The sequence below is a fragment of the Rhinolophus sinicus genome, linkage group LG05, assembly GCF_036562045.2.
Source record: "Rhinolophus sinicus isolate RSC01 linkage group LG05, ASM3656204v1, whole genome shotgun sequence".
Taxonomy (NCBI): domain Eukaryota; kingdom Metazoa; phylum Chordata; class Mammalia; order Chiroptera; family Rhinolophidae; genus Rhinolophus; species Rhinolophus sinicus.
In genome coordinates, this window is record NC_133755.1 from 166,593,377 (window position 1) to 166,611,934 (window position 18,558).

Sequence of the window (18,558 nt, forward strand, 5' to 3'; positions counted from 1 at the left end):
ACACCTAAAATGGGAAATACCAGTTTTTGTTTTTTAACTACAGGACTTAAAAGAGACTTAAAGTTCACTTGCACTTGGGAAAAAAAAAAAAAATCCTAGCCTTTTCTTAAACATTTTTCAGAAATGATTTTGCTATCTCTTTTGACAACTCATTTTGTCTTCTAAAATTCCTTATTCATGGATAATCAAAACTGTACTGGATGCCATAGGCCCCTCCTCACTGACCTCTTGGTACAAGGATGAAATTCTTCACGCCTTTTTTTGCTTGATGTTGAGTATGAGTAGCTCCCATGTCCACTAAGACATGTGACTGCCATCTAAGTAGATGGGAATAAAGGTGTTAGTGTTGATCTGCATATTAAATGAGGAAGCTTAATTTCTCTTTTATAAATAATCCCGCACTCAACGTCCGTTCCAGTATCTTCTCCCCACACCTTAATGGATCTCCTTGACTATTCCTGGAATATGTACACACCACATGGGAAGCCACTAAAGGACACCAGTGCTACTCATTCAAAAGCTTGCTTTGTTTTATTTTGGTGCAATCGTTATTCCTCACGTTTAGGTTATGTCTAAAAACTGGGGTGGGGGGATATTTTCTTAGAAACATTACCGTGCTATTTAAAAGTGGCAGCATAAAGAGTATCACCCTTTTCTTTCCCAAGGGAGGTATATGATTCAGGGTTTATTAAAGGATTTCTTGTAAGGCATTGCCATACGTGATAGTGGCAGCTGGTTACGCAAATCCAGAATCCATAGGGCCGGCCATCAGGAGGGACGGGCTGGAGTTCTCAGAGATGAGCGGAACTTGCTGTCCACAGGTGGGATTTCTTCTTCTGGGATGTTGCACTTCTGTTCCTAAGGCCTTTCACCTGATTGAATCAAGCACCCCTCCTTGCACAGCACTTGCACAGCAACACATAGATAAGTGTTTGATTAACTGGGACAATAGCCTAGCCAAGGTGATTCATGACACTGACCATCACACCTGGCAAACATCTCCGTGGTCACAGATTGCCTTTTTTTTTTTTTACATTTATAGCGTTTGGTTTAAAAAGTCAGCTGTTAAATGCAACTTCAATAATGTAATTTTTATTTTTAAACAAAGTGGAAGATGCAAAATTAAATGGAACTCCCTGTTATATAAAGTCCACCGAACTTGTATATATTGCTGCTGCTGAGTGGGCCAATTTCTCTCTACAACAGGCCTTTGACTATGATCAATAAAAAAGTGCATAGAGCAACTTACTACAAGAATGGCTAGAAGAATTTTGCCCATTCCATGCCCTGTTCTTGAAGATAATTTAAAAATGGGCTATTGCAGTTGTTCTCAATCTTTTTGGATGCATACCTTTATATGCATCCAAATTATTGAGGACCCTAGAGAGCTTTTGTTAAATGGGTTATGTCTTTGTTAGTTTGGGCTTCTATCGACCAGGTGGACTCTCTCCAGGGAGCTGCAGACTGGACACAATTTGGGGGTTTTACCCTCTGAAGCTCATGTGAGGAGCCTCCCTCCCCCACAGGAGTCCACTGACCCCAGGTTAGGAATGCTTGGGTGGTGGTCTCATAAGCACTTTTATGCAATGGTGAATAAACTGCTTCTCCAGTACCTACACATACAGTTTCAAAACCCAGGAGGAAATTAAAAGATAGGAAGAAGGAGAGAATTAAAAAGTGGTTTGTTCAGAAAAGATTTTTACTTGAATGCTTGAAAGACCAAATCAGGAAATTTGCTCCTATTTTTGCTGTATGCACAAAGGTTACGAGTAAAAACAACCACCCCTTAAAAACAACTCCTGCATAAGATAGATGTCAGCTATGGAGTCATTACTAGCAATTTAGTAGGAAGACAGAAGTGCTATGCAAAGTATTTTTTGTAGCGTATCTTCTGATAGTCAATCGTCTGGGAAGCTGAACATTTGAGTGCAGGGTAGAAATGGTTACCTACAGAATATAAGCAGTGACCTGATTATCAATTAGGGATTTAAAAAGTGAAAGGCGCTGAGAAAGTTTTAAGTAAATACAACATTCTATAATGATGCTTAACACTTTAATAGCTAATCATTTATAAACAGTCTGATATAATAAAGCAAGATCAGGCACTAAAACACACTCCCTTTTAAAACATAGGTTTGCATTTACCAGAGAAGACATCATTCTGTGACAGCCAAAGGAAAACAGATTTAACACGATCAACAGGCAGCAATGATCTCATCTTAGTCAATGGAAATTTTTACGAAGAGTTGAGAAATAATTGGATGTAGCACTCACTTGACTACTGGAAGCTGGGAAACAGAAGGGTCACATGGTATTTTTATAGGTCTGAGTACAGAATTAGGGGTGTGGGAAATATAAACTAAATGGTCTTGAAAGAAAATAAACATAGGCAATCTCAGTAGATATACCCTAAATAAATTAATAAAGTGAGGAGACACTCGATTTCTAAGGAAATTTGGGCACAAATGTTTGCTCCGTAAGGCACTGGAGGGGTCACATGATCAGAATCGTCATTCACATCACTCACAGAGCTGAAAACATCCCACATGTTGAAAATATGTCCTTGGACGAAACTGTTCTTCAGATAGTGTCTATCAGGGGTGTGGAGTCTGAGAGCAGGTTTCCAGGACACAAAGATACCAAAAGGGTTGGAAGGGGAAGACCTTTAAGAAAAGTGGAATACTGACAGGCAGAAAGTTACTGAACAACTTCATAACAACAGTCCCCTGAACAAAGGACCATTACACCAACAATGGAGGTTAAATTTTATTTCTATTTTGCAAGAAAAAAGCATAAGCTCCAGTACAAAAGATTTGGTTTCAACATAACAAAATCAGTTTCAATGAACAACATCAGTCTTGAGAGTCACTGATATTAAATAAGGAAGTAGGATCCAACGGACGGACTGTCAAAGCTGATAGTCAGTCCCTGAAACGCTGACTGAAGGCAAGGGAAGGCTAGAGACGGCACCTTTGGTCCCTGCCACATTCTCCTGCTGCTTTCCGTATGTGATACCACCTGCTCTATAACCCTGTAACACCACATATCTATCGTGAGACTTGAATACCCTTTGGGGTCATCAATCACTCATCATCCTCCCTCTAAAGGAAGGCTTGTAAGGGGTTCATTTTTTCTACCCTACACGTCATAACATTCATATGGCTGCACAATGTAATGGAAATACATGGAGATTCTCAGACATTTGACATAATTTTATAAAATAGAGTTAATTGATCCTACTTTGAAGAAACATTATTGAAGATTAGATTTCCTTTATCAGAGCAGCCAGGCTTAATGTGTATTGCTTGTACTGTGCTGCTTTAATGACGATTCATTTTTATATTGACATGCCAGTTAAAAATTATGAAATGGCATATTATTGTGGGATTTTGTTTAAATTCTAGAAAAACTGAAAGGTACTTTTTATTCAATTTAGCTAAACCTGAGGTCACTCCACATAGGTGATTTTTACATTTCTCAAAGGTTATCCTGTGGTTTAATAAATATAAAGAACTCTAGCGCACTAAATGTTGGGAGAACTAGTAAATAAAAGCAGGAGAAGATTTTAAAGACACAATTTCTTCCTTTGACAGCCTGGAAGGGTAGCTTGAGGCGATGATTGATCTTGCATTGCTAAATTCAGTTCCTGAATACTTGGATAACTACTGTTAGGTTTAATAATTATTTGTAAAGTATTTGTGGTTTACATGTTGAATTTATCATTTCAAGAGTTTTTATTTTGTTATTACTGTGTTTCCCTGAAAATAAGACCTAGCTGGACCTAGCTCAAATGCATCTTTTGGAGCAAAAATTAATATAGGCCCGGTCTCATTTTAACTATAAGACCAAGTATAATTATAATTATAACATAACATAACATAATATATAATACTGGGTCTTAGATTAATTTTTGCTCCAAAAGACACATTAGAGCTGATTGTCCCGCTAGGTCTTATTTTTGGGGAAACAGGGTAATGTGATATGAAAGAGACCAATCCCTAAAATCAAATGCTTGGATCTTCTGCCGAGAGCACATATAAAACGAGAAGCTAAAACTGCAATAAACAGTAAAGCTGTCTGGGTGTCAAGCAAAAGATTCTGGAATTAGGTATATGTATTTTACACTGTATATAAAGAAGTCTTTTCAGTCCTATAAACTCACCTGAGTCACTTAACAGAGAATGCTTCCTCCATCCAAACACATTTAAGCTAAGAATTGGAACTACCGCATTTTTTTCTCACTGTTTCATTAGTACAGCACCCATCTAAGAATGATTTATAAGCACAGTGATATTTCTGAGAATATAAAATGATGGAAGAAGGAAACAAAAAAGTCCTTTGTTTGCAGCCAAGAAGACATGGGGGTTAGATCTGTACTTGTTTGGAACAATTATTTGAAAGAACTGCCACAATCATTTTGAAGAAATAACAAATGCTGTAAAATATGGGGTTCTGTAGTATAAACGATTTTGACATCTTTTGTTGAGAGGCCAAAGTGAACAAACAAAAAAACTAAACAACCACATTGTTATGTTCTATGGCTCAGAAATTAAATAAATCCCCAAATTTCAACTTCCACTAAAATATTTATTTAATTGATGACAGCTTACAGAAATAAATAAGAGCAGTTTTCCCTCTAATACAGATAGGCATATTTATATATATATGCTTTTTTTCTTTTTTACAAAATTGAAGCATATCAAATTGTTTTCCCTAAAACTTAGCTCAGAAAGGAATACTAAGAAACAAACAGAAATACTGAAATATTCTCATGAAATTACAACCACTGACCTTCTGAATCTCAGTAGGACAGATGAGTTAGAAAAACAATGTGAAATTTGGAGTCAGGGTACCTGAGCTTCAGTATTTAACTTGCTACATCTCATAGGCATGTTTCTCAATAGTTCTGAACCTCAGTTCTCTACGTTTAAAACAGGAATGATGTTGATTATATCAATTTCACAGGACTGCTGGGCAAATTAAACATGTGAATATACAGGAAAGCTCTTTATAATACATTAAAGAGCTACAAAATTAATAGCTCAGTTTAATTTCATATAAAAGAATCAATGTGTATCTCCTTTAACTGAAGAATAAGCACCAAAAATGTGTGTGTATTTTCTTCAGTTGAATTATGTCAAACCTAGAATAGGAAAATGCACCTGAACTAAGCACCAAAGCCTCTCGGACAAATGTGATCCAGGGGATGTTTCTATTATGGTTTTCTGGGTAGCTAAGGAGAAGCTAATGAGTCCTGAGGGTCACTAAAATTTTGAAGGCTCAAAGAAAACAGAACAAAACAAGAACATTTGTATTGCATCGAACAGCTAGGATACAATAAGCTCCTCCTTAGTTAGAAATTTCAAAGTCCATTAATTCTTCACAGAAGAAGAAACACTATGTTATTATCACTTGCAATTATTTGCTCATGTAAATATGACATTCTCTTGTTCCAAAGATAAAGTACTAGTTCTTGAGAGAAGTACTAGTGGAAGAAAATAACAAACCCTATCATAAATTTAGATATCAGTGGTTAAATGTCTAGCTACATAAGAACATGGGAAAGGAAAAGAAAGAAGACATCAGTATAATAATGATTTTAAAAAAGCCTGCCATATTTCCATGTTATAATGATAAGAACTAAAATTACAAAAATTGCAGTATTTACAGATACATCAATCTTAAGATACATAAAAAAATAAATAAGAAAAATTAAAAGTACAGAAATAGTTTAATTTTAAGGTAAACATTAATATACTGAAAAATGCAATTTAAAGTTAACTCCTTACACTGACACCACTTAACATGTAATACAAACATGAAGTGATCAGTGTTTCACTTTTTTTGTAGCAAGATACAGAGAAAAGAAATCATTGTCTAATATTAACTTATTGTTAGGAGTTGTATTACTCTAAAGTTACTATGTATGGAGTTACAGTATAAACCTACTTAAATAATTAGGAGTTAATGTAATTCCCCATCTACTTAAAATATTACTAACAAGAATTGGTGACTCATGTGCTAAAGATACTGAAGGCCATTCCGAAAATGAGATTCATGTTGGTTGAATAGAACAAGTTATAGAAAACTGGGCTAGCTTGCTTTCTTTCTTATTCCAACTCTTTTTAAGACTGAACTTATCAAAAGAAAAGTACACATTACCTCTCTTAATTTCCTCCAATATAGATAATCTTTGGAACAAAAATAAATGTTTTATTAGGAGTGAAAAATTAAAAATCTTTATAGATCTTCTGGAAAGTATATTGAAAAGGACTCAATATCTACCAAGAAAGAAAGAAAGAAATTAATTCAACTAAGAATAGTATGTACTGACATCTACTGGATATTTTACTTATAACTTTGATCTACAAGCTATGAGTTTTAAAATACATTAAAGTTTGCAGGTTGAATCAAGTGGACTTCACTCGAGTTCTTCCGTTTCTTTGGTAAAGAGGTCTGCCAGGTCAGCCACGGTCAACACAGAGGCCTCTGAATGCTTCACCGACGAGTTTGTGTGACTGCAGGATTTTCCAGGTGAGCGAGTCAGAAAGAAACCCCAAGGAACAAATGATTAAACTTGTCATATATTCTAGTCTTAAATTCTAGTTCCTAACTTTTTGTGACTGTGCCATAAGTAACTCGCAAAAGAAAGTGATCATTATTACATCTTGTTAAAATTAGTTGAACAGCTGTATATATTATTTTCAGGCTTTGTTATAAAATATTTTTGCTCTGCAAAAACAAACAAAAGCCTGCCAACTGCTGCTAAGGCTCTCACCTTACAATTTGCCTTCTTACTATCCAAAGTTAATTTGTTTCAAGAGCATTTCAATAGTTCTTCTAATTACTATTTTATTGAGGCAGCTTAAATAGTATGCTGAATTCTGTTACAGAGAGAAACACTATCAACAACAAAAGCCTCATGTTTGAGGCAAAAAACTCTTGTGGTAGTGTCTTTCCTTCCTTAAACCACCAATGGAAGACGATTTCCAGTTTCAAATTGCTTCCCTGCTATCCATGCACAGTGCCCCTGAGGAAATAATCCCTTCTAAGGAAACCATCTCACACTGTGAGTATCTTCCAATCATACCTATCTCACAAGGATGCAGGAGGTCAAGGCGTTCGTTTATATTTTCAAAATGACTTTAAAGAAAATAAATTATGGAATACATATTAGGAAGTTTTATGATTCCAAAGTTGAGTTTTTAAAATTCAGGCTGCTCTGTTCTCTTTGCTCTGTTCTGCTTTGGAATTAACGCCACAATTGCCAGCCGAGTGCTAAGTTCAGCTCTTCCTACCTGCGTGTGACTAACACATGCAAACTACAAAGCAGTGCTGTGGGTTCTGTTTTACAGATGTCAGACTATAAGGCTTTTAGGTCGGGCATGAAGACAGATTTCATTTAAAAAGTAATCCAACATGGCAAAGACCTGTAGGATAGCTTAAATATTTTTATACATTACAATCCCTGTGTTATTAAGTCAAACACGGACTGTCCAGACCATTCACTGGAAAATTTTTGGGAGGTAAAATGTCATACCTTGTTTTTAAAAAGTATTTGCCCTTCTATCGTTTGGTCGACTTGGTGGTTATCTCAATAAAGAAGTTTGAAGCAACCTTCTATAAACAGGAAAACTTCTTCATTGACTTGGAGCAAATTGTTACCTACCTCCTTTCAGCAGTTTTCAGCATTGCTTGCATTCTTTCTTCTATTGTTGCTTTAATTAAGAATCTGTGTACAATAGTGGGTCTAGAAGATATGTAACAATGGTAAGTTTAACAACGTCTTAAGACAAATGAGAACAAACTCCATTTATTATATGCTCTATATTCATCAGTCAGTTGGTAGCCAAGGTCCTAACTAACCAAGGTGCTGGGGGTGTGGGTGGTCAGCAGTGACTACAACAATTTAATCTCCGTGAACTAACATTCTAATGAGGGCAGACATGCAGTAAACACACGCATGATGTACTGAGGTTAGGGTTTCCAGGTGGGAATTCCCGTCCATACTCAGGAATTTTTTTTGCTTTCTCACTCCTGAATCCTGATCTATAAACTGTTTTCTGTTCTCCACCATGAATCGTTTCCACAAAGTGACAGCTGATACTACCAACCACCTGAGTTCAAGGAGCCCATTTTCCCGATTAACCGACCAACTTTTCTCGGGATTCAGGACAGAAAAGTGAAAAAAAATTCCCGAGAACGGGTGGCAATTCCCGCCCGGAAACCCTAGCAACAAATAGGAAAAATGTCTAAGAGATACATTGTGAATAGTACGTTTATTTCCCATTGTGGGTATTACTGGGTTCAAAGGAGCCAATTTTGCCAATTTCCTGACCAAGTTTTCTTGGGATTCGGGAACGGGAAAGCGAAAAAAATTCCTGAGAACTGGCGGGAATTCCCGTCTAGAAACCCTAATTGAGGTACAGGTAATGCCAGGAGGAGGCTGATGTATTAATTGAAACACAACTGATGGGAGTGAGGCCTTTACATAAACGAGTGGGAGAGCATGCAAACAAAAGAAACAGTAAATAAACGCAAAGGCCTGGGAAGAGAACATGCTTGGCACAAGCTTAAAATGTTCAAGGGGCAGGAAGGAGGGTAGCACGGCAGAAGCATACTGTAAATGAGGGGCGGAGAGGTGAAAATGAGATTCCAGAGGTGGGCACAGCTCAAATCATGTAGGATCTTGTAGGACATGGCAGGAATTTGGATTATATTGTGGCTGAAATGGGAAGCCATCAGTGGCTTTTATGCATGATTTGAGTTATACTTGATCACACTTCAGCAATCCTTTGGCTGCTGTCAGGCAGCGTAAGTGGAGACAGAGAAGCCAACTGAGAAGTTCTGCAGTCGGCCAGGTGACAGGGTGGGTTGTGCCATGGTGGCAGCGAAGACAGTAAGCAGTCAGGAGACCTGGAGTTCTTCTGGAGGTAGAGACTTAAAGGACGGTTTGGATGTGAGGTATGAAAAGAGAAATACGAAAGGGTCCTGGATTTCTGGTCTAAGAAACTGTGGATGACAGTGCCACGTTGTAAGGGAGGGAAGGGGGTGGGGTGGGAGTCCAGTAGGAATACAGCTTTGTTTTGCCCAGGTTAATCTTGAGTTTTCTACCCAAGGGAGGTGCCGATTCCACAGATACATGTGCAGAGACAGAACTGGATATTGCCTGTGGGACAGGAGCTAAAGGGCCATGTGTGGGCCGGGGGAAAGACATTTGGCAGTCACCACATACGAATGGTGGATGAGCTCAACTCGGGGGTACAGACAGAAGGAAAATAACTCGCAGGGACCATGGAAAGACGTAGGTATTAATGACACTCGGAGTCCCACTTCAGTGGCAAGGTGGGAATAAATACCCAACCAGAAAGGTCGAGAGAGCGCGGAAGGTAAGAAGTGGAGGGGCAGGTAGAATGTAGGGAATGACTGTTTTTTAAAGATAGATAATATTAAAACATATTTATGTGGGGATATATGAGAAGAGGAATATCCTTGAGACTATGAGAAAGGATGGGACAAGTGGAATGGCTGGCTTTTGAAAGAAAAGGGACACTTCTTCCACTGTAATAAAAGGGAAGAAATACACTATGTCTTCCTGCCTATTACTGCACATGAACTATCCGTGCTCCTCCCTGAAACCAGTCTCTACATAAGGCTTCGACCTCTTGCCGACTCAAGGACATCGTTCCAGCATTCTCCCCACTCCCTTGTTTCACTAGTTTTTCTGTCTCTAATGAATCATTGTCCTATTATTTCTCCTATACGAAAAGAGAAAACAAACAACAAACAAACAAAACTATAACAAAATTCCCATGACCCCCCTCTCTTCCTTTTCTCTGTTCTTTGCAGCAAAACTCCTCAAAATACTCGTCCTACCGGCTATATAGAGGAGACCGTGCATTGTGGCTAAAAGCATGGATTCTGGAGGCAGCAGGGCTGTTTGCAACCTGCCACCACTTTTACTGCCATGCGACCTTGGACAAGACACTTCACCTCTCTCTGTTACATAAGTGTGTGCTAATAAATAAATACAATCTTATTCTCTTACTCTCACATCAGGCCACTGCCTCCACCACTCCACCCCAATTGGTTTTGATCTCCACGGTGCTAAATCTAATGATCGATTCTCAATCCTTACCTTACTGACATGTTGAGAGTGGCGATCATGACACAGCTGATCATATCGTCCTCCTTGAGTTACATTCTTTACCTGGCTCCCAGGGTACCTCTCTCTTTGGTTTTCTCCTATTGCATTGTTTGATCTTTATCTGTCCCTTTGCTGGTTCCTCCTCCTCTCCCAGAGCCTTTACCCTGGGTGTGCTCTGGAGTTCAGTTCTTGGCCCGCCGCGCTATCTACATGCATTCCCTAGATAAGTCATTCAGTCTCGTGACTTAAAAATACCATTACATGCTGGTGACTTCAAATGTATCTCTCTAGCCCAGATTTTTCTACGGAACTCCAGGCTTCTATACCCAATTACGGGATAGAAATCTCTATTTGGATGTCTAGTAAAAATACCAAACTTGTATCTAAGATAAAGTTCTGTCTTTCCCTCACGAAATATACTCCCCGTGTAGCCTTCCCCAGCTCAACGGAAAGCTACTTCTTCCTTCCAGTTGTCCAGGCCCCAAACCACGGTGTTAACTTTGACTCTCTCACATGCCATGTCCAGTCTGTCCACAAATACTACTGCTTCTACCTTCAAAATAAGTCCAGAAGCTGATGCTTTCTCAACATTTGCCCTGCTGTTGACATGGTCCAGGTCACCTTCACCTCTCACCAGGATTACTGCCCTAACCTCCTAAACTAGTCTCCCTGCCTATACTCGTCCTAGCTTCCCTTCCCCGCAGGCCCACACAGCACTCAAACAGTTCTTGCAACACTTAGGTTAGATCACGTCACTCCCCTGCTCAAAGCCTTCCAATGGCCTCCTGGGCGTACACAATACCCCCTCCCTCGCCCGCCCCGCCTCCCATCCAGGCCCTCTGACCTCATCTCCTGTTTCTCTCCTCTTTGCTCACTCTAATTCAGCAACTCCGGCTCCTTGCACAGTCCTGACTTAGGCCTGTGTACTGAGTGTACCTCTACCTGGACATTCTTCCCTATGGATGAACATATCTGCATGGCTTTCTCTCACTTCTCCTATTTGTTCATGTGTTACCTTCTCCGTAAGACCTTCCATGCCGTCCCAAGAGCTGCCTGCACTCTTCACCCTCCTCACTACTTTTCCAGCTCCTAACACAGTACGGATTTTACTTATTATGTTTATTGTTTACCATCTGTCTCTCTAACCCTTACAACTAGAATTTTAGCTCCATGAGGGCATCTCAAGTACCTAGAACAGTACCTGGCAGACAGAAGGTGCTCAATAAAAATTTATTGAATGAATATGGAGATATCAACCCAGGTGGACTGTTCAAGTTGGTGATGGGAAGAAGAGGTCCTTCCAATCTGATTGTATCTGTTTTCCCTGGGAGGCGACTTTGTCGGTAGGGATGAGGGAGATGCAGGAGACTTAAGATATTTTTGTCAGGAAGCAGAACAGTCTATTTACTAGGGAAGTGTAGTAGGATTGTCAAGTAGTGTTATATGGCCTTTTTAGACTTGTGGCCTTACGTCTGAGAAGAGTCCAGTGTATGCGTTAGAAAACATTGATGAGACAGGAAGTGAATGTTTAAAAATATAAGACAAAACGACAACAAAAACCACACACAAAAAACCCAACCAACCTAACAAGGCATAACTGCATTTTAAATGATATGTGGCAGTACCTTAGTATAACCTTGCACTTATTACAATTATATTACTTTGTCATATTTTGCTAAGGGTTTGTTAGGTGAACATGTCTCTCTCTGGCTTAAAATTAAAAGCCACCATTTGTTTTCTCAGCTGTTGCTTACAGAGCAGTCCATATTTTTGAGAATGGCATGAAAGACGTCATCTTCTGCCCTCTTCTCATATTTTATACTCCAGCAACTGCAAACTCCATAGAGTTCCTAGAAATACCACGCTGTTTATCTCCTGTGTTTCTGAACTCTCTTGGCTGCGTGAACACCACTTTTTGTTTTAGCCCAGTTTTGAAATAATTATTTCTTCAAGATTCAACCTAATGAAGCTTTTCCTGAGTCTCTAGGGCTCAAACTGATCATTCCTGATTTTGTTACGCTGGCACTTTCATTATATTTTTGCACCCTCTACTATGATACGTTTAATCATCTGTTTCTTGTACTACATGTGACCTCATTGGAGGAAAAGATTGTCTTAATTTGCATCTTCAGTACCCAGCCAATGCCCAACATAGAGTAGGTGCTCAATCACTATTTATTTGAGACCTTAGTATGGATACATTTAAAAAAAAACAAAAACATTCAAGGCATCTAATACCTTGAAGTAAGGTATTACTTCAAGTAAGTAAGGCCTTATAAAGGATAACGGCCCATTCTGACATTTGAATAGAAGTAGTACGGACTACATAATATTCACTATTAGGTTTGCTCTGGACCTCAATCTAATCTAATTATCTCTTAGAAGGGACCTGGGGGGTGGGGACTATCTTTTCCTAAGAGGAAGAATTTAAAAAGCAGATATTTAATTTTGGTCATGCATGAATTATGCCTTCTTTTAAATACAGGCTACCTGAACAATCAAAAATCAATTCTTCTCAGAATTATGATGGATGCTTTCAACTCTGCAGTTATCGTAAGTATTTTAAGAAATTTTGATGAAGTGATCAGGGTAGTTTGTGACAGAAGGAAGACCAAAATCTGGGAGAATTTGGGGGTTTGTTGCTTGGAGGGGAGGAAGGGTTGGAAATCTCTGAAAATGTCATTTGGTCAAATAAGAATACTTGAACATGTAATAAATAAGGAAGAAATTAAAAATGAATAGGTTATTACGATGAAGAGTTTAAACACTGATTTGTATCTTAGAAACTTGAAGCAATCAGGACGGATGTTAATTGAAGTCCTTACTTGGTTTGTCCAATTCGGTGCACCCTTCCTATGGCCTGAAGCTCATGGGCAGGGTTCAGTATGGGCTCCACCAAGAGAACATGAGTCGCTTCAATGATAGTTAATCCATTAGAACCTGTGTGCAGGGGCAGCAGCAAAATATTGATTTGTGGATCATGTTTAAATGCTGAAAGGTTCTCCTAAAAAAGAAAGGTACATATTCATTTTAGCTGGATCAGTTAAAAATAAAAGCAGTATATTATAGCTCGTGTTCATTATGCCTAACGGTATCCAGATCATTGTGAAATGCAATAGCTAAGAAAGTTAAATGTAAAATTACCAATTTTAGACAATGTAAACTTGTTGCTTGACTTCATGAGGAAAAGTGTCACATAAGGTCTCTTGTTATTTATAATATACAGTGGAACCACAAGATCCATATGTATGATGCATACAAAATAAACTATGTGAGCTTAGAGGAAAAAGAGAGAAAGTGATGAATGTGTTAGTGAGTATGAGGCAAGAACCATAAGTCTGCTCAATTTTCACTTGGTCTTTTTTTATGTGTGTGTTTGTCTCTTAGAGTGTGCACCTGTCGTTGGGCCGAGTGTGATGCAAGGACAATTTGACCAGATGCAGTTCTGCCTGATGCAGTGTCTTTAGAACCTAAACCCAGGAGCATGAGACCCCTGTCCATTCAAAAGGTATGTCAGAAATGGACCTCAAGTGAGAAGAATCTTGTTACCGGTATAACTGAATAGAAAGAAAATAACTAGTTTCTCTATTTTGCTTTTGAATGTTAATTTTATAATTAATCGAGACACAAGACAATAAAGGCAAGTGGGTTAACAGACATTTCAATGTGCCACTCAATCCACTTCAGAAAACCTGAGTAAAATCTTCTTGACATACCTGAAATGTCTTGACACGACTGATCTGTGCAAATTTCATGTTGTTGTCAGTGAGAGCTTTTGAAATAATATCTAACACATCTTGCCACTAAGAACACATAAAACAATAGGAAAATAGTTACACATAACTGTCATATAGCGAATTTGAAAAGGAACTAAATCAAAATAACTTTTGTACATCAGAAATAAGTAAACACAAAAGCAAAATCTTTAAAGGAAGTACCATCAATATTATTTAGCTCTATCTTGAAATGGTAGTGTTTTTTCTTTTCTATTTTTAAATCAAATGATGGTTATAGATAGGGTAAGAAACACGAGCACCTTTGAGAAGTGAATTAAGATAAACATCATAGAAAATAAATAGTGGACTGCTTAATGGATGTGGTCACTTATCTTTTAAACCTGAAAACTAGAATCTTTACTCAATATTCTCAATACTTTATTTAGTAGATTCCTTTTCTTATTCTTAAACAACCAACTTCATTTGTGAAATGAGACTTTCAAGGTTATAGATTCCAATTAAAAAATATTAACATAAGAAAATCCCTAAGTAAAATTAATATGAAAACATGAAATGCAGCTAAAGAAATTGTCTTGTGGGAACACCATCAAATTTCTCTAAAAATAATTCTCTCCTATAGACATTAAAAAAAAATCTGGCAGGCAAAAATCTCTCAGTAATTCTAAGTCTCACCTATATTATAATAAACATTAAAATTAGTTCTCAGATATAAACTGATTAGAGAAAGCCAGTCTGTGTTAATATTGAGGAGGGAAATACTGATTATACCGTTGAGAAAACGAGCGCTTTAGCCCCTGGATCTCTAAGCTCGATCCTCATCAGAGTTCTGACCACAGCTTCCACTTTTGTAGAATGGCTGCCCTTTGAAAACGGAGAAGAAAACACATTATTACCAAATAAAATCTAGTAAACAATGGGATGGAAAACCAATATAAAACACTTTTATTATCAAAACTATTATGACAGGTACATACGCGTTTATCCGTTTTTATTTTGTATTTGCTGGAGATTTCCTTTAGCCTGAAATTGTAGAAGTTATGGAATTTACACTCTGAGAGAACTGAATGTAAAAGCACACCAGGAAGTCATCCAGCGATATGACCCTGAAGATAAGATTCTTTTCAGTTAAGTGTTTAGGTTTGTAGTTACAAAATTTTGTTAAGATAGTCAGAATTTTTATTCAAAAACCACCATTCACTTCAGACATTATGGCACTGGAAATGTTAAGAATACAATGAATCAAAATTTCAACGCAAGCAAACAGTGAAGGATCCAGTCTGCGAAGAATCCTTCCTTACAATGGCATTTCGAAGGACAATGACAGAGGTACAAATGACATCCACTGAAACTGAGCAGATTTACACGAAGCTAAAAATAAATACTTAAAGAGTGCTTTTTGCATAACCATTTCCATCAGAAGAGTAAGGAAATAAGAGAGAAAAAAAAAAGGAGAAATGAGAAAATGAAGAAATAAAGCAAGAGTTTTTACAGCCTTCATTGAGAAAGTTTAGTTGTCTACTATGCCCTAGAATGCTCTGGTAGATGGTATGAGGTGGGTGTAGGATTTTGAGTGAGACAATTCTATATTCATTGCCAGTTCTGCATCTCACTGGTCAGATTCTAACCTTTGTAAGCCTTAGTTTCCCCTTTTGTTAAGCAGGGATGATAATATTTAATATTTCCAAAGGTGGTTGTGATGGTTGAATGAGAAATGCATACAAAGCATTTAGACCAAAACCTGGCAAACAGCAGACATTCAATAACTTATCTTTCTGAGACATTACATATGAGCACGATAATGGCAGACTATTCTACAAGGGGGGCAGATCTAATCAAAAACATAAAAATATTCCCGCAGCAGCATTACTCTTCTCAAACCACCCCTCCTCATCACTTTTACATGAAAAGACACTCAAACGTAAAAATATAACAAAACAAGGAAGAAAGCTGTACTAATTTCAAGTTAGCAAGACAGAATTATGGGAAAGTTTCAAAATTCTTGTATTAAAATACTGACTCTACATGTATTCCTCTGGACATGCAGACTTTGGATTATATTTGAAAGGCTAAAAAATATAAGGAAGCTACTTCAGTCTAAAAATTATTTTAACAAGAGCAAAATTATCTCAAATAAAACAGAAAATTAGCATAAAGTGATCATTTAGGAGTTTAGACAGAAACAGCCATGTCCCTTGCAAGGTCTTATTTTCAAAAAGATATGCAAATGAAATACCAGGATAACTATGAACCCTTCAATTTATTAAGCTGCTTCTTATAAAAGTTACAAAGAAAACAGAACAATCTTTTATAAGCAACACTCCAAACTGGAGTGCTAATTCTATGCAGGAAAAGACCAGAACCTTCCCTTTTATCAAAGTCCAGCCAGTTCAGTGGTAGCTCTCAGTGACGCCTTCCAAATGTCACAGTTCTGAACCATCTGGTCCCTGTCCAGTCACTTCCCACCATGAAAGAAAAGGAAGTCTAGAAATCCAAAGCTCTGCTTGGCAGAACCCACACAGGCAGTGAGACGACCTTAAATACCCTTTTCTTCCAGAAGCACAGCAAGTGGCTACCGAGAACAAGAACAATGGAGAAAGAAGGGGGTGCCCCATATGCAGCTGTGGCTCTTTGTTTGAGTATGCATTCCCTGCATAATTTTTTAAAACAAATCCAATAAACGCATAATCCTTATGTTAGACCAATGCGTTAAGGCAGTTTCTACAAGACAAAAGATTTCATATTTTAGACTGAAGACATTTAAATTATTATAAATTATCATTAAAAATGTTGCTTCAAATCAAAGGTGCTACGTTGAAAATCCACTGTCTCTAGGAATCTATCTTCATAAGAATTCATAATTTATTGTTAAATGAAAAGAAAGTGTCATACACAACAAACGATTACTTATCTAAAGGGCAACACAGAAAAGGAGTAAACTGCAGAGAAACTGAATAAAGTTAGGTAAGGATCTGGTTTCTGTCCTACATATATCACAAGCACTTTTTTGGTAACTTTCAAAAAACTCCAAAAAAGCAATATATGTTTATGGGACAACTAAGCTAGTAGAAATATACAGGATTAAAAATTTACACCTGTTTTTTATGCCCCAACCTTTTTAAACACCACTAAGAATCTGGCATTTATCTTGCTGGACCTTATGCATTTTAGAAGCCTACATAAAAATGCACACACAACCCACAAACATTTTATAACATGGCTTTTCATTTAACATTGTATTTTAGCAATCTTTTCATGTAGGACCTTTGTATTTATCTCACTTTAATGGCTGCAAAATATTTAGGGAACAACAATTTATTATTTACTTATTAATATACATTTACATTGATTTCATTCTTTTTGCCACTGCAAACAATACTTCAGTGACTACAGCTTTGGGAACACGTGTAAATATTTTTGTTGGGTAGGCATTTCAAAGAATTGTTGGTCAAAGGTTAAAGAAACTGTAGATATTTGGATTTTGGTAGATTCTCTAAACTGCCCTCTAAAATACTAGAACTTTTAGCTATCAACAGTTAAATTGATAACATGTGCGCACTTGTTACAATTTCATTTATTGCCAATCTGTGCGAACTTGTTACAATTCCACTTATTGCCAATCTGATAGGTGGAATGAAGAACCAAATTTTCATTCCAACTGCATTTTCCTAAGAGTGAGCTTGACTATCATTTGCTGGCCATTTAGAATTCCTCTGCTGTGAACTGTCTATTCATATCCTTTGAAATTTTAAAAAAACTGGCTTATTTTTTTCTCATGTATTTGTAGGATTTCTTATATACTGTACATGTTAATTTTTTTGTAAATATTTTCCTACCTCTATAGTCGTTCACATTTAATTGTGGTAAACACAATAATGTAAGCAAAAGTGCTATATTACAGTAACTCACAAATGCTTGATGAATTGCATCTGGATTTAAAAGGTAAGTATTCTTCAACTTTATTATTTTACTGGATGTTTCTGTGCTTAACATTAAATTTGTCTTTCATAAGAAAAAGATGAGAAATTTTATTTGGGAGAAGACTAGCTTTTCTTCAATTAATTGCCTTGCCATGGTTCTATCTAGTATAATTTCATATGATAATTATATCATACTTCAGAGTACTCACCAGTCGATATATTGTTTGAAAACAAGGATCAAATGGCATTTACTTGTATATTGCCTAGAGCTTGGCATGGTCCTTTGAACATAGTACATAGGCAATAAGTTTATCTAATGTAGAAAAATTAACATTTACTTTTAGTGTTCTTGATCCCAAACATGACTGAGAAAAACAAATGAATAAACAAAATAAAAATAAAAGGTTAGACTACAATTAAAAAATTTCAACATTTTTTTTCTTTTTAATTAAAGTTTATTGGGGTGACATCAACATATTTTTTAATCATGCAGAATGATCAACAACAGGCAAATAAAATCTTGCAATTAATCTTTAGCTCTTCCACCTCTAAAGATTAGAGAGACTCAGATAAGAGCAGTCATGAAAGATGGGGTTTGACCTAACACACAGCAGGCTGTATGTGGGTTTGGTGTTTAGTATTCTATAGTAAAATCACTGGAACTGCTCTTAAAAGAAGCTATCAGTTGGAGGATGGTGTCATCTCATTCAGTTGATCAACACTGATTTTTTTCCACCTACCCATCAGCAGCTACAGG

The 18,558-nt window shown here is 37.2% G+C and overlaps 1 protein-coding gene across 2 annotated transcripts in view; it reads right to left on the reverse strand.

The window, feature by feature from the left end:
• Positions 1 to 4,566: 4,566 nt before the first annotated feature.
• Positions 4,567 to 18,558, reverse strand: part of SHPRH (SNF2 histone linker PHD RING helicase) — a 74,486-nt gene continuing 60,494 nt past the window's right edge. Inside the window, exons 26-30 of one of the 2 annotated variants that reach the window (XM_019744488.2) lie at positions 14,653 to 14,745; positions 13,864 to 13,950; positions 12,973 to 13,151; positions 7,670 to 7,750; positions 4,567 to 6,518 (exon numbers count right to left, since the gene is read on the reverse strand). In XM_019744488.2, coding sequence (XP_019600047.2) covers positions 6,422 to 6,518; positions 7,670 to 7,750; positions 12,973 to 13,151; positions 13,864 to 13,950; positions 14,653 to 14,745 — 537 coding nt within the window. In that variant the 3' untranslated portion in view covers positions 4,567 to 6,421. The remainder of the gene's footprint in view (positions 6,519 to 7,669; positions 7,751 to 12,972; positions 13,152 to 13,863; positions 13,951 to 14,652; positions 14,746 to 18,558) is intronic. The other variant, XM_019744489.2, reaches the window with a different exon arrangement.